The sequence below is a fragment of the Montipora foliosa genome, chromosome 8 (assembly GCF_036669935.1).
Source record: "Montipora foliosa isolate CH-2021 chromosome 8, ASM3666993v2, whole genome shotgun sequence".
Lineage (NCBI taxonomy): Eukaryota > Metazoa > Cnidaria > Anthozoa > Scleractinia > Acroporidae > Montipora > Montipora foliosa.
The window spans coordinates 4944585-4967084 of NC_090876.1; the positions used below are offsets into that span (position 1 = coordinate 4944585).

Below are 22500 nucleotides of genomic sequence, written 5' to 3' on the forward strand. Positions count from 1 at the left end.
GCTTCCCAGTCAAGTGATGACCTCGTCTTGTAGTATTTCCGTTTCAACGCGTTTCTTTTCCACATAGCCTTCCTGATCTCCGGGGTAATGAACTTGGATTGCCCGGGAGCTGACCTGATCTTTCTGGATCTAATCGAAGCGTGGTCATTCAAAACATCTGTATACATCTTCTCCCATGCCCAGCATATATCATTTATGTCATCAAAAACATAGGCTACGTCAAAAGGCACACACTCAAGATCGCGATTAAAGGCTTTTTCATCAAATTGCTTGAAGCACCTTCCGATTGTAATGAGAGTTTTTGGCTTCATTACCTTTCTATTCAAAACAGTGTAGACCAGTTTGTGATCACTCAAGCCTAGCTCGATTGTCCCTGATTGTAATTCAAATACGGGAGCGTTCGTGGCAATTATGTCCATGCACGATTCCTTGGTTTTGCGTATTCTAGTTGGTTCAGTTATAAGGTTTACAATGTCGTAAATATCACAGATGTCTAGCCATGTTCTTCCTTCCTTTCCAGCATCTAGGGAATGCAACAAGTCGCAATTTAGGTCACCTAAGCACATAACATTTGATCTATTAGCAATCGCCGAGTCCAGGAGTGCATACATTTCGTTTGTAAATATATTGTTTGTAACTGCCGGTGGTTTATAGGCGCATAATAAAGACATTGCTGACCCAGTTGAATATCTATAAGGATCGCTTCCACCTCGTTGGATTTAACTCTAATACGGTGGGAAGGAATTGATTTACGGATATACACCATAATTCCTCCACCACCTTTCTTCCGATCTCGACGAAACATGTTATAACCATCTATTGCAAATTGTGAGTCGGGGAACGATTTATCCAACTTGGTTTCCTGTATGGTCAATATATCAAAGGCTTGTATCCATTCCATCACCTCACTGAACTTGTTACCCAGACTGTTAATGTTGAAGCTTCCAATGATACAATGTTTGGCTGAGTGTTGGTTCAGTATTTTCCAGACAGGGTCATCGTTGTTATTTGTAACTAAAGAATTGTTCGCAATTGAATCATCTATCGACGAGATCGAAGAGTCAAAGAATGAGTCCGAGAAAGGTGGTAAACTACAGGTCAGGCAAAACCATGTATCGAAGGAGTTGCAGATCTTATTGAGAACATCCTTTGATAGGCCTGAGCACTTCGCATGGAAGCAAGAAGCACAGTTGCTGCACAAGATGGCCGCTTGGTTTCTTCGTACCGCCATATTACACCTAGAACATTGTGGTCTCTTCTCCGTCGGACCTGGATTAAGTTCAATGTCATGATAGAGTAAGACATCTGGCAGCCATAAGCATTGGTGACCATGTTTCGTCCATTGTATTTGGGGCATATGAACGCGAGGAAATCGTCGAGTAACACTTGTAAGGTTTGAACCACGTACAACCACGAACATGCTCACGAACATTTGAACCACGAACATGCTCTTTTGTGTGTCATGGCGTGCGAGTGAAGTAAAGTTTACTGTTGTGTTTAGTGTGATTCGTGGCCATCGGTATGCAATCTTTACAACTAGTAACAAGAAATTACTTGTCTTTTAGCTTTGAATGGTTGTGCAAATACTTGAACATTAAAAAAAACTTACTAAAACCTAACCAACGGCGAATCCGTTTCGATTATTGTTGTTTAATGTTGCATTAACGTATACTAACAAGGCAGCATCATAAACACGCAACTATTAGAAGGAATAAAAGACAATTAAAGGCTAGAGAAACAAATCAAAAGTCGACATCAATTGTCAACAATACTTTGGGATGTCGCTCTCCATATTGTCCACAATGCAATCAAGTGATGTGTTCTTGATCCACCCCGAAGTGGTCCAAAATACTAAACACATATTCATTGCAACAAATCAGTATCTTTTCCTTGGTCAGCTGCATTACATGTGCTTACAAAAAATTGGAAAGTCACCAAAAACGAATTCAGGTTTCTTCTACTAAAGATTGACGTTGGTAAAAGACACGGCTGCCTCAGGTGCTGCTAAATACCACCTATGTCAACGTAGTATTCCCGGTGGCCGTTGACAGGTAGCAAATACCTTCTTTCTTCATCACTGCCGTCATCAGATTCCATTGCATTTGGGCAACTTTTATACGAATTTTCACCGCTGCAATTGTTACTGCCATTCCTGCGGCCTTCATTTTTGCCAACAAGACGGTAAACTATACCAGCTAGCAGAGTCACAAGAACACATGTATTTATGACCATCACCAGCCAAACGAAAATGTTAGCATAGGTACTGTCCAGTACTGAAAACCTCAACACCATAAAAGACATGGACAACACGAGTAAAACCAAGGGTTCAAAGACATTCTCACGGAAAATGCGTTCGAAGATAACTTTTCTGTTGGTCTTGTGCTCGCAGGGATCGCATCTGTTTATAGAGACCTCGTCATACGGCTGGAGGCACAAGTGGATGATTGCTGACGTCATCAGAACCAGCCACACTACAAACGTTTGCAAGGTGGACGACGAAGAAATCATCGACAACGCAATGGCGAGAACCAGGCGGCGGAAAAGCATAAAGATCTCGAAGTACTGACGATACTTTGGTTTGTACGGCAAATAGACAGGTCCAAGCCACACGTCAAGTTTCTCTTGTTCTTCAGGAGTCATCGAGCTTCTCTTTGGAAAGAAACGAATCAGCACAAAGATGACAATCAAGGGAAACCCAATCACGTAGAACACAACTGAGACAACGCCAAGGGCTTTCAGTTTGCTGTAAGAGTGCGAAGTGCATTCTATCCAAGGGGAGTTGGGCATGTAACGAACATCCTGATCTCTGTGACATGGGCGTAGAATGGAAAGGGACTGCTTCACGATTGGAAAGTAGCTGAAGCTAAGACAAAAGAAGGCGATTTGGCGACATTTGAAATGAACAAGTTGCATTCTCCTTTCAGCGGGACGAAATCTATTGTAAGTCATCATCGTGATGAAATACACACCCACGATGGCCAAGCACACCGCTGGAAGTAGGAGCAGAAAGGCAAACTTCCCGACTGGAGTAAAAAGAGAAGGCAGGTCACAAGAAAGAGAGGGAAAGTATAGGTTCCAATAACTGCTCAAGTAGCTTTGAGCCTTAATAACTCTTTTAGGCCACACGTTGACACTAGATACCATGAAATCCATGGTTTGGATGTAAAACACCGTTATGCTGATTAGAGAGCGAGCAGCCTTTCCTCGGTTACTCATACACAACACGAAAACGACCAGGTTTAATTTGAAAAGCCACGCAGGTAATAACTCCAAAAGCATCATGATTAGCATGAGTAGAAAATGAATTGCAGTAACAACGAACCATTTGATTGGACGAAGATAAAAATGAAAGTACATCCAGAGCGGAATGAGAAAGGACAAAGTAAAGATAGGAATAAAGATGTAATAGTAAGTTAAATTGCCCTTTTTGCATTTGAAACAGAGTCCACCAAGTTTGTAAAACCCTTCTTGACAGCGAGAGCAAAACCTGTCTGTGTTCCCTGGATGGCAGACGCAAGAATGATTGCACGTCGTGATCAGAGATGACAATGATTGACGGCTTCCGGAGGAGGAATTTGTGTCCTTTGGTGTTGTGACCAGTCGACAAGTACAGGAATCTGTAGGGTTGCATGCAGATGGTACCGGGCACTTGACAAGGTGGGTGGCATTGCTGGGATCTGGTGATGGCCAGTAGCCACCCGATACCTCCATGATGTTTGAACGCAGATCGTCAGCTGCACTGATGGCAAGTCGATGGCAAGTCGCACCACTCATACATTTCTTGCACAAACCATCGCCTCCGTAGAAAGCTTCGTCGCAGACGCAATATTTGTATTCGTAAAATGTTGGATCTAAGCGAATGCGTCCATTGTTGAACGTGAGTCGTCCTTCAGGGCACGTATAGTTGACTGCTTGAGGTGGTTTGAACATAGTCAAAAAGTCAGGTTTAAAGACGTTGGATGAAGCGCTTGTCCCAACTCGCATAGAGGGATTTCCAGATATGTCTAAATATTGGAGAGAAACCATGTTTTGAATTCCTGCTGGAAGGGTACCTGTCAAGTTATTCGAGGAGACGTCAAAGTACGTCAAAAACGAAAAATCAGCAAAAAATGTGGGTAAAGCTCCATAAAGGTTGTTATTACTCAAATCACAAGTTGATAGTCTTTCCATGTACAGCACGTTTGCGAGTAGAGGACTTGTTATGTCGCAAAAGCTTACATTTAGAATTGAGGGGCTATCAACAAAGTTTCCTTTTTTTGAAAAAAGTTCGATGAAGCTTGAAAAATTAATTGCCAATTTTTTATTCCCTGCCAGAGAGACGTAAGACGCAGAAGAAGCATGGGCTGTACCTGGCCACGGTTTTCCTTCGTTGATTGACTCAAAGTCGTTTTGTGACAAATCGATCATTTCGGCTGCCTTCAGCAGCACATCGCCTGGAATATCCCCTTTTAGTTGATTGTTGGCAAGATTTAATATACTTGGGAAATTTTTCCAGTTTGATATATTCCCAGAAATGCTGTTTCCAGGTAAAACTAGGTGTGTTAGTCTTTCCGGTAATACACGAGGCAACGTTCCGGTTAGTTTAACTCCAGATATAAACAACTGTGTTATGTTGGGAATTGCGAATATGTCACTGAGGTTTCCATGCATGTGGCCAGAAGTTATTCGAAGGTCCAAATACCGCAGCTTTTTTAGCCTAGAAATACTCTTTGGTATTTGGCCAATTAGATTGTTTCCTCCAAGACAAAGTAATCGTAATTCTGTCATGTTTCCGATATCCTGTGGTAAGTGACCAGTGAAACCATCGCCGTTCATAATGCAGCCCAGGAAGTTTTGCAGATTTTTCATTTTTACAATCCCTTCAGGAATATTCCCAGAAATAGAAGCGGCATTGAACGCAACGGTCAACAGATTGCTCATATTCGCAAACAGAAAGTCGCTGATGGGTCCTCGAAGAGAAGGGTTCCCTGGTGTGCAGAGAGAAAATAAGTTTCGGATTTTCCATATGTTAGAAGGAAGGAAACCGTTTAGGTTATTGTAAGCCAAGACGATAGTTTTAATGTGCCCTGTATTTCCGTGACAGGTGATACCAAACCAGGAACAATGGGATGTGTCATTGGTTGAACTAAGCCAGCCGCGTCTTTCGTACCATTCTTGTCCATTTGTTGAAGCGTATATATCTAGTAGAACTTCTCTTTCCTGTTGTGGTGTGAAAGATGTGTCGAAGCTGAACAGCGGAAACTGGTTAATGCGTTTCAAACAGTCGCGTCCCTCATTGTTCAGAAACACGTTATGATCTGGAAAAAAATGACAGTTATTCCCAAGTGAACTTAAAATGCAAATGATCGCTCAAAGTCAATGACTCCTCGTTAATTGGAGGTTTCCTCACTGAAACTTTGCAAAGTATTTCACATCTAACAATTAGTTTCCCATCTCGACTCGAGTGCTGCGCGGGTGTGGGAACTACGACCTCGACTACTGAATGAGGGGTGAATAGTGTAACTATTATTCTGGGAAAAAACTATTAGTTGACCGGTTTACAACAGAGAAAAAGCGGGCGGAAAACTAACCAACAATGGCTGAGAGAAACCAACCAAATATTCATTCTTCGATTAAGGGGGCTCCATCAGTCTTTTTATTCTTACCTTTGAGGTGTATCCGTTGAAATAAGATTTTTTTACAGAAGGCAACTTTCGATTTCCCTGACACCACAAAATCTTTTCGAGGTATGATCAAAGTTTATTTTCTAGTTGGTTTCCAGGCAACAGCTGTTACCATGGCAACGGAAACACTTGACCGCTCATTTTGAAAAGGTCGATTATCTGGAAATCCAGTCAGACACTTGATGACGAAACTTTAAGAGTGCAAACGACTGAAGCCCCAAGGGTTGTATGCCAAATTAGAAAAACATCCGTGGGAGTGTTTACAAGTAAATTGCGGATAATTAAAGTTTTGAAGGTCGGTTTAGCTCATTCCCAAATTTTTCTTCAAGCTTTACAAGGAAATAGTAATCTTTATATTTTTCTCTTTGCTCAAGGAATTATCGTGGTAGCATAACATTTTTGAGCCTCCTAAGTAGCTGTAACTGTAAAATATTTAGGTTTAGAAATGGCTATATAAATTGAAAGTACGAGCAAGTAAGATAGCTCGTAATTTGCATATAAAGTTATCCGTTTTTGTACTTAATATCTCACAATCACAGCCACCTAAGAGGCTCAATGTAACTTGAAAATGCTTTGCAGCATTTAGGAGAACAAAACGAAAAGTCTGGGTTCTCGTTTGGGTGTTGGGAAAAGCGAAATGGGTTAGCTGTCTTTGCTAAAGTTTTGATGTGCAAGTCTTTGAGAGAAAAGCTCGTGGTTTGGGAAAGTTGTAGTACCGTTGTCCTCGTTGCTGTGTAACTGGATGATGTATTGCCGTTGATAGTCTTTAATTTAAGAGGATTTTCCACTGGACGTGGGAAGGAAAAGTAAAACTCTCAAGGCACTTTAGGATTTGTATCTGCTTAGCCAAGCGTGGCAATTATTGCACCGATCAACTCGAAACTTCAACATCCCCCCCCCCCCCTCCCCCCATCCCTGGAAAAGCTCCGGGCATTTGAACTTTTGAAGATTGGATCGTTCAAATTCCCGCCCTCTCGGACCAAAATGGTGTTCAAATGCCCTATACCCTACTAAAGAACAATCGTCGTCGGCTCCTGCCGTCTTTAATAAAGACCTTTTGAAGACCTTTTTTGTAAGCCAATCGCTCGCAAATGCTATATCTCTTCCTTTAAACTCTTCCATCTCATCCAAACACGTGTTTTATAGCTGTTAGCTACTTCGGCGCCCGAAAAAAAAATCATTTGAAACTTCCGGTTCAATCTTCTCCATCGACCCCACTCAAGCAAAGGTCAAATTCCCCACTCCCCGGGCACAGAAGATAGTCAAATGCCCGGGGTTTACCCGAGAAAATAGGGGAAGAGGCTGGAGTTTCGATTTGATCGGCGCATTATTTTGTTTGAAATGGCGATGAAGGAAATTAGGCACCAGCGTTTTTGAGCCACAGACGGCAACTGGAAGTGAGGCGTTTTCTCTTTTTTAAAATCCAGCCTACACATTTAAAATACATAACACTTATTTACCCAGAGTGAGGACCATGCTTAGCTGAATGCAAAAACGAATACAAATTTATCAAACCACTGATTAAGTACCATATTGTTTAGCACGACGACAAAGTTAGAGTCTTCTTTTATTGGTCACGTGACCATGGGCGTGGCATAATGACGTCATATTTAGGGTCATTGGTTTACAAAAGTTGGAAAGTGACTAAAGTAATGTCAAATTCTCTCAAATTACTTAACCATTACATCCTTAGCAACGCACCCAAAATACACGTCAGTACGCCCTTAAAAGGTATGTTCCCAGGGACTCTCCTCGCCCGTGATTTTTTCGTCCCGTCTCGACTGCCTGCCCCTGGGTCTCCGAGGATGTTGTAACTGTTAATTGCATTCGTGAGATAACAAATTTTCATACGAAGTTTAACCGCTTACTAACCGAGCGCGAGGGCCGTATTTCGCTCGGTCCGTACTGCCATGACCGAGGGCCAATATTCCCCAGTACGGCCCGAGAAAGCTCGGTTAGTAAGTTGTTTATTAGATGGCACTCTGATTCTGATAGTAAAACACACTTCCGGTGCAATCAATCTTTTTAGCTTTTTATCTTTTAGCTTTTTATCCTTTTAGCTTTTCAATCTTTTTATCTTTCAATCTTTTAAGCTTCTTCTGGTAGTTTCACTGTGAAGAATGACAATATTCACAGTTTTTTTCGCTGTTTTGGTTGCAAATTTTGAATTTGTCGGCTTTGCTCCAAAACAAAAATACACGGCTTGGACCGTTTCCACGGAAATGGTCCGTACTGCAAAATCCCGACCGAGAAAGAACCAATCAGAGCGCTGGGATTTGCCCAAGACTGGCTTTGCCATATAATAAATGAGTTCGTTTTGTGGTCCACATGAGAGTGTTCGATCGGAGGACTAAAATTTGGTTCACTGCCGTTTTATTTGAGGAGAAAATAAAATTATCCCCTCAGGAAATAAATCAAGGAAATAAAGTGTGTCTTGATTTGCCTAGCCTGCGTAGCAAGCGTTCCTTTTCGACAATTTTCCGCAAACTGGCCGCGCGGAAGTTGGGGCAAGAGACCGAGGGAACGCTTGCAAGAAGACCCCCTATTTTTGAAAAACGCCCACTTTTTTATGGTTGACTTGATACACGCTGATTGACGTCTTATTAACAAATTAGCCAATAAAAGATAACCATGTTAACACATGTTGGCTTCCGACAAAACAAACCGAGGCACCGAGGAAACACCGAGTGATCAACGCAGAATTTTAAATGTTAAATTTGTAACGGCAGCTTCTAAGCCGGGTATGACTGGTTATGTTTCTTCTGAGAATTTGTTTAAACCATCGAAAAGAAACTTACGGGCAAATTCTAGCTGATATTTGCGGAGCGGTTGGAATAGAAGTTATCGAAAACAACAGCCAATTTTCAGAACTTGTAAGCAATCCGTGCGCTCGTAAAATACGAAATTTAGAAAGACATAAACTCGTACAGAGTTCGATGGGTAGTAAGTAAGGCCGTTAAATGCAAATCTCCAGCAAAGCTGACCATGAAACCATTCAAATAGGTTTAAGTTTAAACCTAACGACGATTTCAGTACGACTTGCTGGCTATTTTGTTGGTGCAGAGTGGTTGACGAAATGGATCGTACTAAATCTCCTGGAAATTACAAGCAAACCTCCTCGCTAGTTTGATAATCCACAGTACGTTTTTGGTCAAATCGTCACGAAATCGTAGATGAAATAGCAAGTAAAAGTGCTTTAAAAAATCGAGTAACTTTACAAAGGAGCCGCTTTCTTCTCATAATAATTAAGAGAAGATTTAACAGGCTGCGTAGTTGTCTTCATCTTGTCTCAATCCATGATATAGGACTCAAGCTTACATCAGCCCGGCGTTGTCAATCAATGGTTTCCGATCGATTGATTGCAATCAATACAATCAATAATAATCAATAACAATCCATTGATTGTTATTGATTGGTGCAACCAATCGATAATAATCGATACTCACACTCGGAGTCTTAATTGCTATTGATTACATTGATTTCTATAGAAAATCATTGATTAATAATTCATTATGCAACTTTCTGGCGCGTGTTAGCGTGGGCGTGCTTCATTGGTCCCGGGCATATTTACACGTCCAGGGTAAAATTGGGTAATTCGATTGCGCACTTTTATCGTTGCACTTCAACCGGGATTCCCAGGCAAGTTGAATTGTCAGTGCGCTGTGTCGTCAAGGGCTATCACGAATGCCCTTTTGAAGTGAATGTTCAAGATGTATGTTCTTGGCCTGCATGCGTATATGCAGGCAGCATGACAGTGAGCGCAGACAAAAACAATTTCCTCAACCAATTAACAAGCTGGAAGAGAGTGACACTGAAGAGACTTGAAGACAATTTTGTTCTTGTTTCGAGACGATCAGAGTCTAGTAATTTAAGTGAGCTTTTAATAGTAATAAGGGGTAAAAATGCTACAAATTTAACATAAAACACAACAAATAAAGATAACTGAATGGTTTGTTCATTCATATGGTGCGTTTTATTTAAGAAAATGACAAATTTCATAATCAATAATAATCGATGAAAATTAATAGAAATCGATACTCACACAACTTTAAGTCTACGATTTTTATCGATTTCCAATACCAATCGATTAATTGTTATTGATTATAATTATTATTGATTATCATTGATTTTATCGATTATCGGAAACCATTGATTGACAACGCCGGGCATCAGGCAAGGTACGCAGAGAATTTGACGAATTTCCTCGATCCTGAAACATGTGGATTCTGATAGTTCGCAGGCATTTTATTAATTCATCCTGCGTAAATAAAGTATCTTTTGCAAGCGAGCGTAAAGCTCACTTCAGTTCAGTCCAAAGTTTTCGTCGACAATAAGCGCTGCCAAAAGTTTGTTAAATAACGATCGAATCTTTTGCTTTTAATGAATTACGGAAACGCCATAGCGGCTTCAGCTGACACGTAAATAATATTTAATTTCCCTTGATGGATATTGTCCAAGCAGTCCAGATTTTCATTTCCATAGAATTTATCTTAACCACTTACTTGATCGCGTATTATGCTTTGAAATAGAGAAATCACGATGATACTCGAGAAGCCGGTTCTTCGTTTTAAGTTCTTTTATTTCGCACTCCGCACATCATGACAAACATCTGAAAAATTAAGCTTTTTCCGAATCCTGTTGGCAAAACGGCCATTACATCTATACAGTTAAAGAGATGGCGCATTGACAGTTCTTTTTTCCTTTTCAATGTAAAACCCGAGACCCGATTCGCTCAGCTTCGACACACGATTCACAACCTTCCACATCTTCCACCATTGCCTTTGTCACGCTAGAACTTAGGAAAACTAGACCCTCCGTGAGGGTACACTGGGTTGCCTGTGGTACGTGCAGCGTTCCAGGCAAATTGTGACTGGCCCACGGGCCGATTACGGGCTTGCAAAAACAAAGCAAAAGGTAATTAAAAAACCATATAATAAACTACTTACTAACCGAGCTAGCTCGAGCCGCACTGGGGAATATTGGCCCTGGGACGTTTTTGTACGGACCTCGCTGCGCTCGGTTAAAAACCTGGCTACTGGCCTAACTCTTTTTCCTACTTTCCCAACCGCGAGAAAACCGCGGTAAATCAGCCATCGCCAAAAAATGTTTTTTTTTTTCTCAAAAAATATTTAAAGTTAGGGAGAAAAATACATCATTTTAAAGCTAAGAAAATAAACTTTCCAACAGCATACAACTTATTTATAGACAACTGAAACATTTTATAAAAGCGAAAGTCGAACGAAAAAATTTAAGAAAAATAACAGTAAAATATGTTTTCTAGGCAAAATTTGGTCACTTTAGCGTTGATTACGAATTTTTGGATGCAAAACTAATATTTTCTGCAATTTATCTGCTTTCTTAGACATAAATTCGACCGAAAACTGATAAGGCATGAATATTTTTAGATTTTTAGGAATAATAGATAACGTGGTTCAATGCGTAATGTGATAATGCGATAAAAGTGTCAAATTTGCGACCCATTGCTAACGGCAACGGAAGCGATCGCATTACGAATAATTAACCTCTGTTGCCAAAAACCACCCAAATAACCGGTCAGTGTAAAACGCAGACTGCAGACTGCAGACTGCAGACCAGGGATAAAATGCAGACTGAGGGTAAAATGCAGACTGCAGACTGCAGACTGCAGGTTAATAAAATAATAATGAAAAAAGAGTTATAAGAGTGTTAGTAGCCGTTTGTACTTTCACATTGAAACCCCAACACAGCTCCCATCGCTTTGGTTGCCCCACCGCATGTTTTAAATCCGGATTTTTATCGAACTCTGTAAGAATTGAAGCTGTTTGAATCCTTGTTGTTTGAAAAAGGACAGTTTCGTTAAGTGAGTTGCTTTTAGGCAAAGAAGTCACCACCCCGTAATTCAACTGTCAATTTTGCTGAACTGAACAAAGTAATCGAGTAATTACCCAATAACTCAATTTATTTTGATACGCATGGCTACAGTACCAATTAACAAAGACAGAGATAACGAGGATTTTGCAACCATTTAACGTTTCAATTCAGTCGGCTTAAGCCAGTATAACTGGTGTAAAAATTTCTTATTAGGCTCCTTTCATTCGCTTTCGTGTACGTTATGTTTATCCTTTAGTTCACAAGCTCGTTTGTTTTGCATCTGGAAGATGTAATTTTCAATTATAACCTCTCCCTAGGGGTTATCACGCATAGCTTAACCAATGAAATCCCCGCGTCCTAATTGCTCGGAATACATGAAATTCTTTGTGCATTTCGTTGCACCGAAAAATGTCAGCTAGAATTTGCCCGTAAGTTTCTTTTCGATGGTTCAAACCAATTCTCGGAAGAAACATAACCAGTCATACCCGGCTTAGAAGCTGCCGTTACAAATTTAACTTTAAAATCAGACTGGCAAATTCTGCGTTGATCGCTCGGTGTTTCCTCGGTGCCTCGGTTTGTTTTTTCGGAAGCCAACTTGTGTTAACATGGTTATCTGTTATTGGCTAATTTGTCAATAAGACGTCAATCAGCGTGTGTCAAGTCAACAATAAAAAGGTGGGCGTTTTTCAAAAATAGGGGGTCTTCTTGCAAGCGTTCCCTCAGTCTCTTGCCCCAACTTTCGCGCGGCCAGTTTGCAGAAAATCGTTTCGAAGCTCTTCTGTCGAACAGGAACGCTTGCTACGCAGGCTACAATTAACGATAATCGTCAATTCAAGGTAGAGAACATGCTAGTCGAACAGGAACGCTTGCTACGCAGGCTATGATTTGCCAAAGTTGACAAGAGTGCAGTTTGGGTTTTTAGTACGATCCTTCTCAATAGGCCTTTTTCGATGTATTAAAATTCAGCCTGATAGTGTGGCAGTGAGGACAAAGACAAAGGAAAGTGGATGATATGTAAATATCTTCCACATTCATTCCACCTGCACTTCCACCTGCCTCACTATCAAGCTGAATATTTGATATTTCGAAAATGGCCTATTCTGGATAACGTCTTGATTGCATGTTTTCTCCACCTGACACCTCTACCACTTCTCCATCGTCAAGTAGCCATTTACACTCTCTATTCCGTAACCTGCGATCAAGCTTTATCTTCTTTTCCGCGGGAAACACAAAAGCGGGCGCAAAAACAAGATCTCAGGGAAATGGTACAAATTGGTCCTGATAGCGCGTGCGGTATCCATTCTTTTTCTTAGTAACTCGTGAACGTGAAATGTAATTTACAACAACTCGTACAATTGTCCGAACTGACTGCTCGTCCGACTAATAATAAACTAGAATGCAGTTACTTACTGTAAGTGTCCCTGGGCCACTGTGTCGATACTTTGACCGATTTAGCCTGAACTACCATCGGAGAATGGCAAAAAATCACGCATAACAGAGCAATCATCCACATCTCAAGTTGATGCCAGGTCAAAAGAGCTGGTTTGTTCCACATTTGGCTGTAGTTCCTTCTTATGTCGTAATGTAGTTTGGAGTTTTAACTGTGCTATTTTTTAGTTATATGATAATCGATCTTTCGCTTGACCAATCATAGTCCTTACCTCCCATTTGTTTAATTGAATGGCTATTCAAGAAATGACGAAACGAAAAGATAGTTGTAAGCGACGCATAAATTAAACCAAACGTGTTCCCTTCAACCAAAATGGATAATTGTAATGAACACGAATTAATCAAGTGAAAACAGCTTAGTCCTTTTCCAAGAGTAGCATCATATTTTTTACAAAGCCTGATAATGATAGTACTTAGCTTTGATTCAAAAGGCTGCAGTTTATTTTCGAATGTCGTGAGCGAAAATGTTGTTTTGAAAGTGAAATCAGAATTTTCCCACCGGTGCTGAAATATTAATTGATGAAATCCAATTCAATGAAAGGTATGGCGTCATATTGGGGACAAAATAGGAATTTAAGCCGATACAGTTTGGGTTTAGTTTGTTTTTTGGAGCGCTATATTCTATAACCATGCGAATTTTGTTGTGGATCCTCCTGATTTTCGGTCTTTGTACAGGTTCACACAAAACGCACGAATCTGGCCCGTACAAGCTTAAGAACGTAAGAATACAGTTTGCTTCCGTAACAACATTCACTCAGTTTCGTCATTTATTTACCATAAACTGCAACAATGCGTTCACTCCAGCAAACAACACCGACTGTTTAGGCCTGGTTCTACGAGGTTGATGACGGAATGATTCAGCCGCGACGGTTGCCTCACGTAGGAACTGGTATACTAAGGCTAAGGCTAATGCTGACGTTGATGTTAGGGCTAACACTAACGTGTTTTAGTGAAAAAACCACGCCATACTTTTTACAGTGCAAAGCGCCTTACAGTGGCCACCCAACAAACTTTTACATTTGACAATTACGTGTAAATGCGTCAACGTAACGACCTATGCAACGGTGTTCAACTTACAACTGTGCGACCTTAAGGCGTGACTGTCAATGAAATTCACACATTCTGATTGGCGGACAATTTCTAAAAAACTTTATTAGGTGGCCACGGTAAGGCGCGTCGCACTGTAAACGGCAAAAAATGTTTTGTATGAAATCTCATCGCCAGCTGCTTATCATAAAATTCGTCGCACAGTGTGATGACAACTAAGGAATAATGAATGTTTCCTACGTGAAAGTTAAACAAAAAGCGAGTATATTGCCCGAGAAAGGACGGGGGGGGGGGGATGCTACTTCACTCATGTTTGGGTATAGGGGTGCCGCCGAGGGTTTGAAATCTTGAACCTGTTTAGGAGAAGGACCCGTTTTACAGCCAGGTGATCTGGTGACGTAACTCGGAGGACTGGGGAGAAAAATTTTAACGCCGTATCCCACAACCGCACGCGGGCTTATTTTCGAATTCAACTGGCAGAGGCGAGGTTAGATCTCGTCGGGTCTACTTGAATGTTCGTTCAACAACAGGAAATGTGGTAGACACGTAATGATCTGGGATACAGCGTTAAAATTTTTCTTCCCAGTCCTCCAAATTACGTCACCAGATCACCTGGAGGAATTTAAACTGCTTAGATAATCTATTACACTCAGCTAAATCATGTTTGATGCGTCTAAAACCCAGTTATTGCGTCTCTACACTTGGTGTTACAAAAGACCATCAAGCATTAAGCTCTATAAAGTATCTAGTGTAGCAAAATGCCCTCATAACATCTGCACAAAGATGATTTCTGTAATAGCAAATCAAAGAAAAATGATTACTTCAATTGGACATCTGCAAGTTGAGGTTGTCAATGCATTTTGGATTTGGCAAGATTCCGTCCTCAAATGGTGAGTACCATTTAAGCAAAGTCCCACCCTGTTTGTCTTAATTGGCCATATCAAACAATGAATGAAGGGGTAGTTTCTAAAGAAACTGTGGTGCTGCGTCGGTGGGGAAGTAGTGTACAAAAATTTGGTTTTATCAACGGAGTTGATAATGTAAATTGATACGGTGTACAGTGGCCAATTTACATTATCAACTCCGTTGATAAAACCAAATTTTCATATCAAGCAATATTTGGTACTTAATATTTCAGTATGGTAACGGATGAAGTAATAACACGTGCAAAGAAAACCGGTGGCGTAAATATTTGGTACTTAATATTTGGTACTTAATATTTCAGTATGGTAAGCGGAGAACCGTTTACAGATCCACGTTGGTAGATGGAGAGTTGGCGGTGGGATAAATGTGCCATTAGCACTTGAGACCAGTACTACTGGATACAAGACATTGGAGATCAAAAAGGCATTGACATTAAATGAGTTGATCTGCTCAGTCAAGAAGTCATGAAGGTCATGAACGGATGAAGTAATAACACGTGCAAAGAAAACCGGTGGCATAAAGTGATAAGCGCAAGACAGTTCTAAGAAGACAAACGAATCGGCGACGCCGACACCTACTCTTCAATGTGAGCGCTTTGATGTTGTTTTGTTTTACACGTTTGAATAACACAGTGGAACTTACTTGAGGTTAATTTTATTTTGATTAAAACACTAATAGAACTTTTACAGAGAAAAAATATCCCTGAACAATATCGTGTACAGCGGGATGCACTCCTAGCTCCTGCCTGTGCGACACAGTGACATCTTTCTTTCATCACGTTATCCGACACAAAGAAACAAGACCTACCGGCACGACCGATTCTTTTAGTGCGCTGGGTACGGCTACACGTAGGCTAGTTATAATACTGATTCAGATGAAAAATAATTTAAATTAAAGATGTGGATTGATGACCTTGTAATGGCTCGTAATACCATGCTCTGACCTTGTTTAGGACAGAGGCCAGTAAAATTGTATACCCTGTTCAGGACAGCGAGGCCAACAAACCATACCCTGTCCAGTGGCACGTCCCCGTATAGCCCTAATAAGGGAGAACCCCCCCCCTCCCCCCCCCCCCCGTTTACATGCTAGCGTGACAAAGATTAAGATGTTTCGGGCTTACATATTCAGCGACGGCAGTTCCCAAAGGATGTGCATTGCCTCCTTAATCTTTGATTGGTACCATTTGGAAGCTGAGTCCTTACATTTCAAGCTTATTTAGAACAATGTACTGACGATAGGTAAGGTTTCATCCGAAACATGTTTTGCTGGTTTTGAAAAAGATTAAAGCTGGCTAGTACTGCTACGTGAATCAATACAAACACTGTTACCAATGCCACTGAATGACAACGCCAACACCTACCAACGCTAAGGCTTTCTCGTTGATATCCAAATCTGTCTAAGGAAATGTTGGGTTATGTCTTTCCTCATCGAATATCATCAGTTATTTCACAATCAGCTGACAGTCCACACGAAGATGGTATTGATAGTGCCTCTCTCCCCTTCGTATCTACCAATACAGTGATGATTGCTTACCATCGTTATGGCGTGGGTGTGGCAACTATGAATTCTTTCAGGTAGAAAATGGAGATTGCAAACAGTCTGTCAAGCGACCTGCTTCAGTTCCTCGACCGCGACCTTAAGTTAGATTTTACCTCTTTTATCATCACATTTTCTTGGTTTTGTTGTTGTTGTTGTTGTTGTTGTTGTTGTTGTTGTTGTGCCCCCCCCCCCCTCCCCCTCTCCCTCCTCACATGCCCTCTATCTGAAAAATTCACTTTATTGATATATATCGATCAAGGCAAAATGTATTTGAAATACGCAAAGCTCTGAAACTGAACTAATCATTATCTAAAGTAAGTACCATAAGTAGAACCGTCTCTGTTGGTGCTCGATGGATTTAGATCTTTTGTGATCGGCTTCTGGCACTTGTCAATGATTGGACGATTTGCGACTGCAATTATTCTCTCCAACCACTGTTCCCTTAGTCGCAGGTTTTTTTTGTTCCTACTAGTGTATTTCGTACTGTTCGCTTTTTAAAAGCAATTGCACACATCCTGGTATTAAATATAAGGTTTCGTTTTCTTTCATACGTTTCCTGCTCTCGAGGTGGTCAAGAAGTGCACGACCATTCTTTAACGGTCAACTTAACATTTTTAGCTACCTGTTCACGGTGTGGGTTAATTTGTATCATTACTTCTGCTCTTTACAGGAAGCACACACCGAAGTATTTTTCTAGAGATTTTGGCTCTAATAAAAATAGTTGAAAATTATCAACACTATAATATCTTGCCATGCTTACAATGTTACTGATCAAATGTGTTTTGTCATCATTACTCTCCAACTGAAAAAAATTCTACAATACAAAATAAACGTGAGCGCATATTCAGGCACACGCTTGAAGAAACGAGCGACTCTCGTTAAGACCCGTTAGTTTAAGGATTTTGATTGGCTTTTTGAAACAATACCAAAGGAACGAAAGTAAGACAGACTCCAACATGGCGGTGAACTCCAAGCATGCGCAATTCAAGCGGAAGTCCGATAGTCTCGGACTTAGGGATAAGAACTTTCCAGAGTCGCTCGTTTCCCGACAGCTGGACAAGGATAATGGAGACTCTGCGTATGAGATTAAGAATCGTAATGAAGGTCCGCTAGCGCTCAGTGTGTAACCCGCCTTTAAGCACACATTTCGTGATTGAATGAAATTACCGGAAGACATGCTTTCAAATGTGGACAACAATCCTATAATCTGATAAAATTGCGTTCTAAAATCCGTCTTTAATTTTCCTCTTAATACAGGTCTCGTGTAACTTAGGGCTCAATTTTGGTGTGTGACTCCGCTCTGCTGAGAAAAGGCTTGGACTTAGGCTAATGTCCGCTTAATACAATGTGTCCACTCAATACAGGCGAGGTTTCCGCTGTACAGTGAAACTAGTGCGAATTCTCGAGATAGAAGGAAACTCGCAACAGCATGATCAACAGCAACGACAACATTTATTGATTTGATCATTTCAGCTCGAACTGATATCAGCACCAGCACCAGAAATATACTGCTCTTAACTTTTTAAAGTTATTCACCTAAGATGTAACATCTTAAAAAAGCAAAGAAAAAAAAGCAACAATAACTCAAAAATGCCTAGCTACATCAACTAGGAAGCACACCAGGAACCCATCGCTGGGAGCATACAAGTGGCCTTTGTTTATGATTAGACTGAGTTTCCCGCGAATATCCCGCGGGAGCCCCCATGAGCAATCACAAGTATCTGCACGTACAGAGCCGCCATTGTTTTTGCTCATTAAAACTATTGTTTTGTGGCACTTTCGTTTCCGTTACCGTCCTCGTTGCCCTTATTGGCGGGAAAAGATAGTCTAAAAATAAAAGGTCCGTAAAAATACCATGAGATGGGCCCATTTTATTACTGGAGTTGTACGCTCCGAGTACTAGTGATGGAAGCACGTTCATTACTTCTAAGTACTGGTGTAATGAATAGGCCATTTCCGAGTTGCTGTTTGTCTGGCTTTCGAAGTGAGTCTTGGTGCTCAACTATTGAAATGGAAATTAGTTTGATTTGAATAAGAATACGCAACTCATTTGCATTTGAATGATTGTGTACCAGGACTCGCTTTGATACTGAGGCATGCAGTAACTCGGAAATGGGCTATTGATAACCTTTTAACCGGAAATAACTCTAGTTTTTATACCGGAAGTCTATAGAAATCGCAGGCTTACTTAGACTCGTGGGAAATGTGAAACCTTACTCTTTTGTGTGTCGTGGCGTGCGAGTGAAGTAAAGTTTACTGTTGTGTTTAGTTCAATCTGTGTGATTCGTTGGCCATCGGTACGCAATCTATACAACTAGTAACAAGAAATTACTAGTCTTTTAGCTTTGAATGGTTGTGCAAATACTTCAACATTTGAAAAACAAATTACTAAAACCTAACCAACGGCGAATCCGTTTCGATTATTGTTCAGTGTTAACGTTGTTTAATGTTGCATTAACTTAGACTACCAAGGCAGAATCATAAACACGCAACTATTAGTAGGAATAAGGGACGACTGAAGGCTAGAGAAACAAATCAAAAGTCAACATCAATTGTCAACAATGCTTTGGGATGTCACTCTCCATATTGTCCACAATGCAATCAAGTGATGTGTTCTTGATCCACCCCAAAGTGGTCCAAAATACTAAACACATATTCATAGCAACAAATCAGTATCTTTTCCTCGGTCAGCTGCATTACATGTGCTTACAAAAAATTGGAAAGTCACCAAAAACGAATTCAGGTTTCTTCTACTAAACAAAGTCACGGCTGCTCAGTTGCTGCTAAATACCATCTATGTCAACGTAGTAACCCCGCTGGCCGTTGACAGGCAAATAACTTCGTTCTTCATTCTTGCGGCCTTCATTTTTGCCAACAAGACGGTAAACTATACCAGCTAGCAGAGTCACAAGAACACTTGTATTTATGACCATCACCAGCCAAACGAAAATGTTAGCATAGGTGCTGTCCAGTACTGAAAACCTCAACACCATAAAAGACATGGACAATACGAGTAAAACCAAGGGTTCAAAGACATTCTCGCGGAAAATGCGTTCCAAGATAACTTTTCTGTTGGTCTCGTGCTCGCTCGGATCGCATCTGTTTATAGAGACTTCGTCATACGGCTGGAGGCACAAGTGGATGATTGCTGACGTCATCAGAACGAGCCACACTACAAACGTTTGCAAGGTGGACGACGAAGAAATCATCGACAACGCAATGGCAAGAACCAGGCGGCGGAAAAGCGTGAAGATCTCAAAGTACTGACGATACTTTGGTTTGTACGGCAAATAGACAGGTCCAAGCCACACGTCAAGTTTCTCTTGTTCTTCAGGAGTCATCGAGCTTCTCTTTGGAAAGAAACGAATCAGCACAAAGATGACAATCAAGGGAAACCCAATCACGTAGAACACAACTGAGACAACGCCAAGGGCTTTCAGTTTGCTGTAAGAGTGCGAAGGGCATTCTATCCAAGGGCAGTTGGGCATGTAACGAACATCCTGATCACTGTGACATGGACGTAGAATGGAAAGGGACTGCTTCACGATTGGAAAGTAGCTGAAGCTAAGACAAAAGAAGGCGATTTGCCGACATTTGAAATGAACAAGTTGCATTCTCCTTTCAGCGGGACGAAATCTATTGTAAATCAGCATCGTGATGAAATACACACCCACCATGGCCAAGCACACCGCTGGAAGTAGGAGCAGAAAGGCAAACTTCCCGACTGGAGTAAAAAGAGAAGGCAGGTCACAAGAAAGAGAGGGAAAGTATAGGTTCCAATAACTGCTCAAGTAGCTTTGAGCCTTAATAACTCTTTTAGGCCACACGTTGACACTAGATACCATGAAATCCATGGTTTGGATGTAAAACACCGCTATGCTGATTAGAGAGCGAGCAGCCTTTCCTCGGTTACTCATACACAACACGAAAACGACCAGGTTTAATTTGAAAAGCCACGCAGGTAATAACTCCAAAAGCATCATGATTAGCATGAGTAGAAAATGAATCGCAGTAACAACGAACCATTTGATTGGTCGAAGACGAAAATAAAAGTACAACCAGAGAAGAATGAGAAAAGACAAAGCAAAGATAGGAATAAAGATGTAATAGTAAGTTAAATCGCCGTTTTTGCATTTGAAACACAGTCCACCAAGTTTGTAAAACCCTTCTTGACAGCGAGAGCAAAACCTGTCTGTGTTCCCTGGATGGCAGACGCAAGAATGATTGCACGTCGTGATCAGAGATGACAATGATTGACGGCTTCCGGAGGAGGAATTTGTGTCCTTTGGTGTTGTGACCAGTCGACAAGTACAGGAATCTGTAGGGTTGCATGCAGATGGTACCGGGCACTTGACAAGGTGGGTGGCATTGCTGGGATCTGGTGATGGCCAGTAGCCACCCGATACCTCCATGATGTTTGGACGCAGATCGTTGGCTGCACTGATGGCAAGTCGATGGCAAGTCGCACCAATCATACATTTCTTGCACAAACCATCGCCTCCGTAGAAACCTTCGTCGCAGACGCAATATTTGTATTCGTAAAATGTTGGATCTAAGCGAATGCGTCCATTGTTGAACGTGAGTCGTCCTTCAGGGCAGGTATAGTTGACTGCTTGAGGTGGTTTGAACATAGTCAAAAAGTCAGGTTTAAAGACGTTAGATGAAGCGCTTGTCTCATCTCGCATAGAGGGATTTCCAGATATGTCTAAATATTGGAGAGAAACCATGTTTGGAATTCCTGCTGGAAGGGTACCTGTCAAGTTATTCGAGGAGACGTCAAAGTACGTCAAAAACGAAAAATCCTCAAAAAATTCGGGTAAAGCTCCATAAAAGTTGTTATTACTTAAATCACAAGTGGAAACTCTTTCCATGTACAGAACGTTTGCGAGTACAGGACTTGTTATGTCGCAATAACTTAGATTTAAAATTGAGGGGCTATCAACAAAGTCTACTTTTCTTGTAAAAAGTTCGATGAAGCTTGAAAAATTAATTGCCAATTTTCGATTCCCTGCCAGAGAGACGTAAGACGCATTAGAAGCACGGGCTGTATCTGGCCATGGGTTCCCTTCGTTGATTGACACAAACTCGTTTTGTGACAAATTGATCATATCGGCTGTCTTCAGCAGCACATCGCCTGGAATATCCCCTGTTAGTTGATTGTTGGCAAGATTTAATATGCTTGGGAAATTTTTCTTCGGCATTTCCCCAGAAATGCTGTTTCCAGGTAAAACTAGGTATCTTAGTCTTTTCGGTAATACACGAGGCAACGTTCCGGTTAGTTTAACTCCAGATATAAACAAATCTGTTATGGAGGGAATTGCGAATATGTCACTGAGGTCTCCATGCATCTGGCCAGGAGTTATTCGAAGGTCCAAATACCACAGCTTTTTCAGCCTAGAAATACTTTTTGGTATTTGGCCAATTAGATTGTTTCCTCCAAGACAAAGTACTCGTAATTCTGTCATGTTTCCGATATCCTGTGGTAAGTGACCAGTAAACCCATCGCCGTTCATAACGCAGCCCAGGAAGTTTTGCAGATTTTTCATTTTTACAATCTCTTCAGGAATATTTCCAGTAATAGAAGCGGCATTGAACACAACAGTCAACAGATTGCTCATATTCGCAAACAGAAAGTCGCTAATGGGTCCTCGAAGAGAAGGGTTCCCTGGTGTGCAGAGAGAAAATAAGTTTCGGATTTTCCATATGTTAGAAGGAAGGAAACCGTTTAGGTTATTGTAAGCCAAGACGATAGTTTTAATGTGCGTTGTATTTCCGTGACAGGTGATACCATACCAGGAACAATGCGATGTGTCATTGGTTGAACTAATCCACCCGCTTCTTTCGTACCACTCTTGTCCATTTGTTGAAGCATATATATCTAGTAGAACTTCTCTTTCCTGTTCTGGTGTGAAAGATGTGTCCAAGGTGAACAGTGTAAACTGTTTAACGCGTTTCAAACAATCGCGTCCCTCAATGCTCAGGAACAAGTTATAATCTGGAAAAAAAATGACAGTTATTCCAAAGTGAA

General features: G+C 41.1%; 2 protein-coding genes across 2 annotated transcripts in view; both read right to left on the reverse strand.

Moving 5' to 3' along the window:
- Nucleotides 1–1976: 1976 nt before the first annotated feature.
- Nucleotides 1977–13067, reverse strand: LOC137967900 (putative leucine-rich repeat-containing protein DDB_G0281931). Its single transcript, XM_068814497.1, has 2 exons — nucleotides 12924–13067; nucleotides 1977–5297 (listed from the first exon to the last, which is right to left on the reverse strand). Exons 1-2 carry the CDS (start codon nucleotides 13024–13026, stop codon nucleotides 2005–2007), a joined length of 3396 nt encoding a protein of 1131 aa, XP_068670598.1. The 5' UTR covers nucleotides 13027–13067; the 3' UTR covers nucleotides 1977–2004.
- Nucleotides 13068–17375: 4308 nt separating this feature from the next.
- The window catches only part of LOC137967245 (putative leucine-rich repeat-containing protein DDB_G0281931), a 14981-nt gene continuing 9856 nt past the window's right edge, over nucleotides 17376–22500 (reverse strand). The window contains exon 2 of the mRNA XM_068813763.1: nucleotides 17376–22467. Coding sequence (XP_068669864.1) covers nucleotides 19256–22467 — 3212 coding nt within the window. The 3' untranslated portion in view covers nucleotides 17376–19255. The remainder of the gene's footprint in view (nucleotides 22468–22500) is intronic.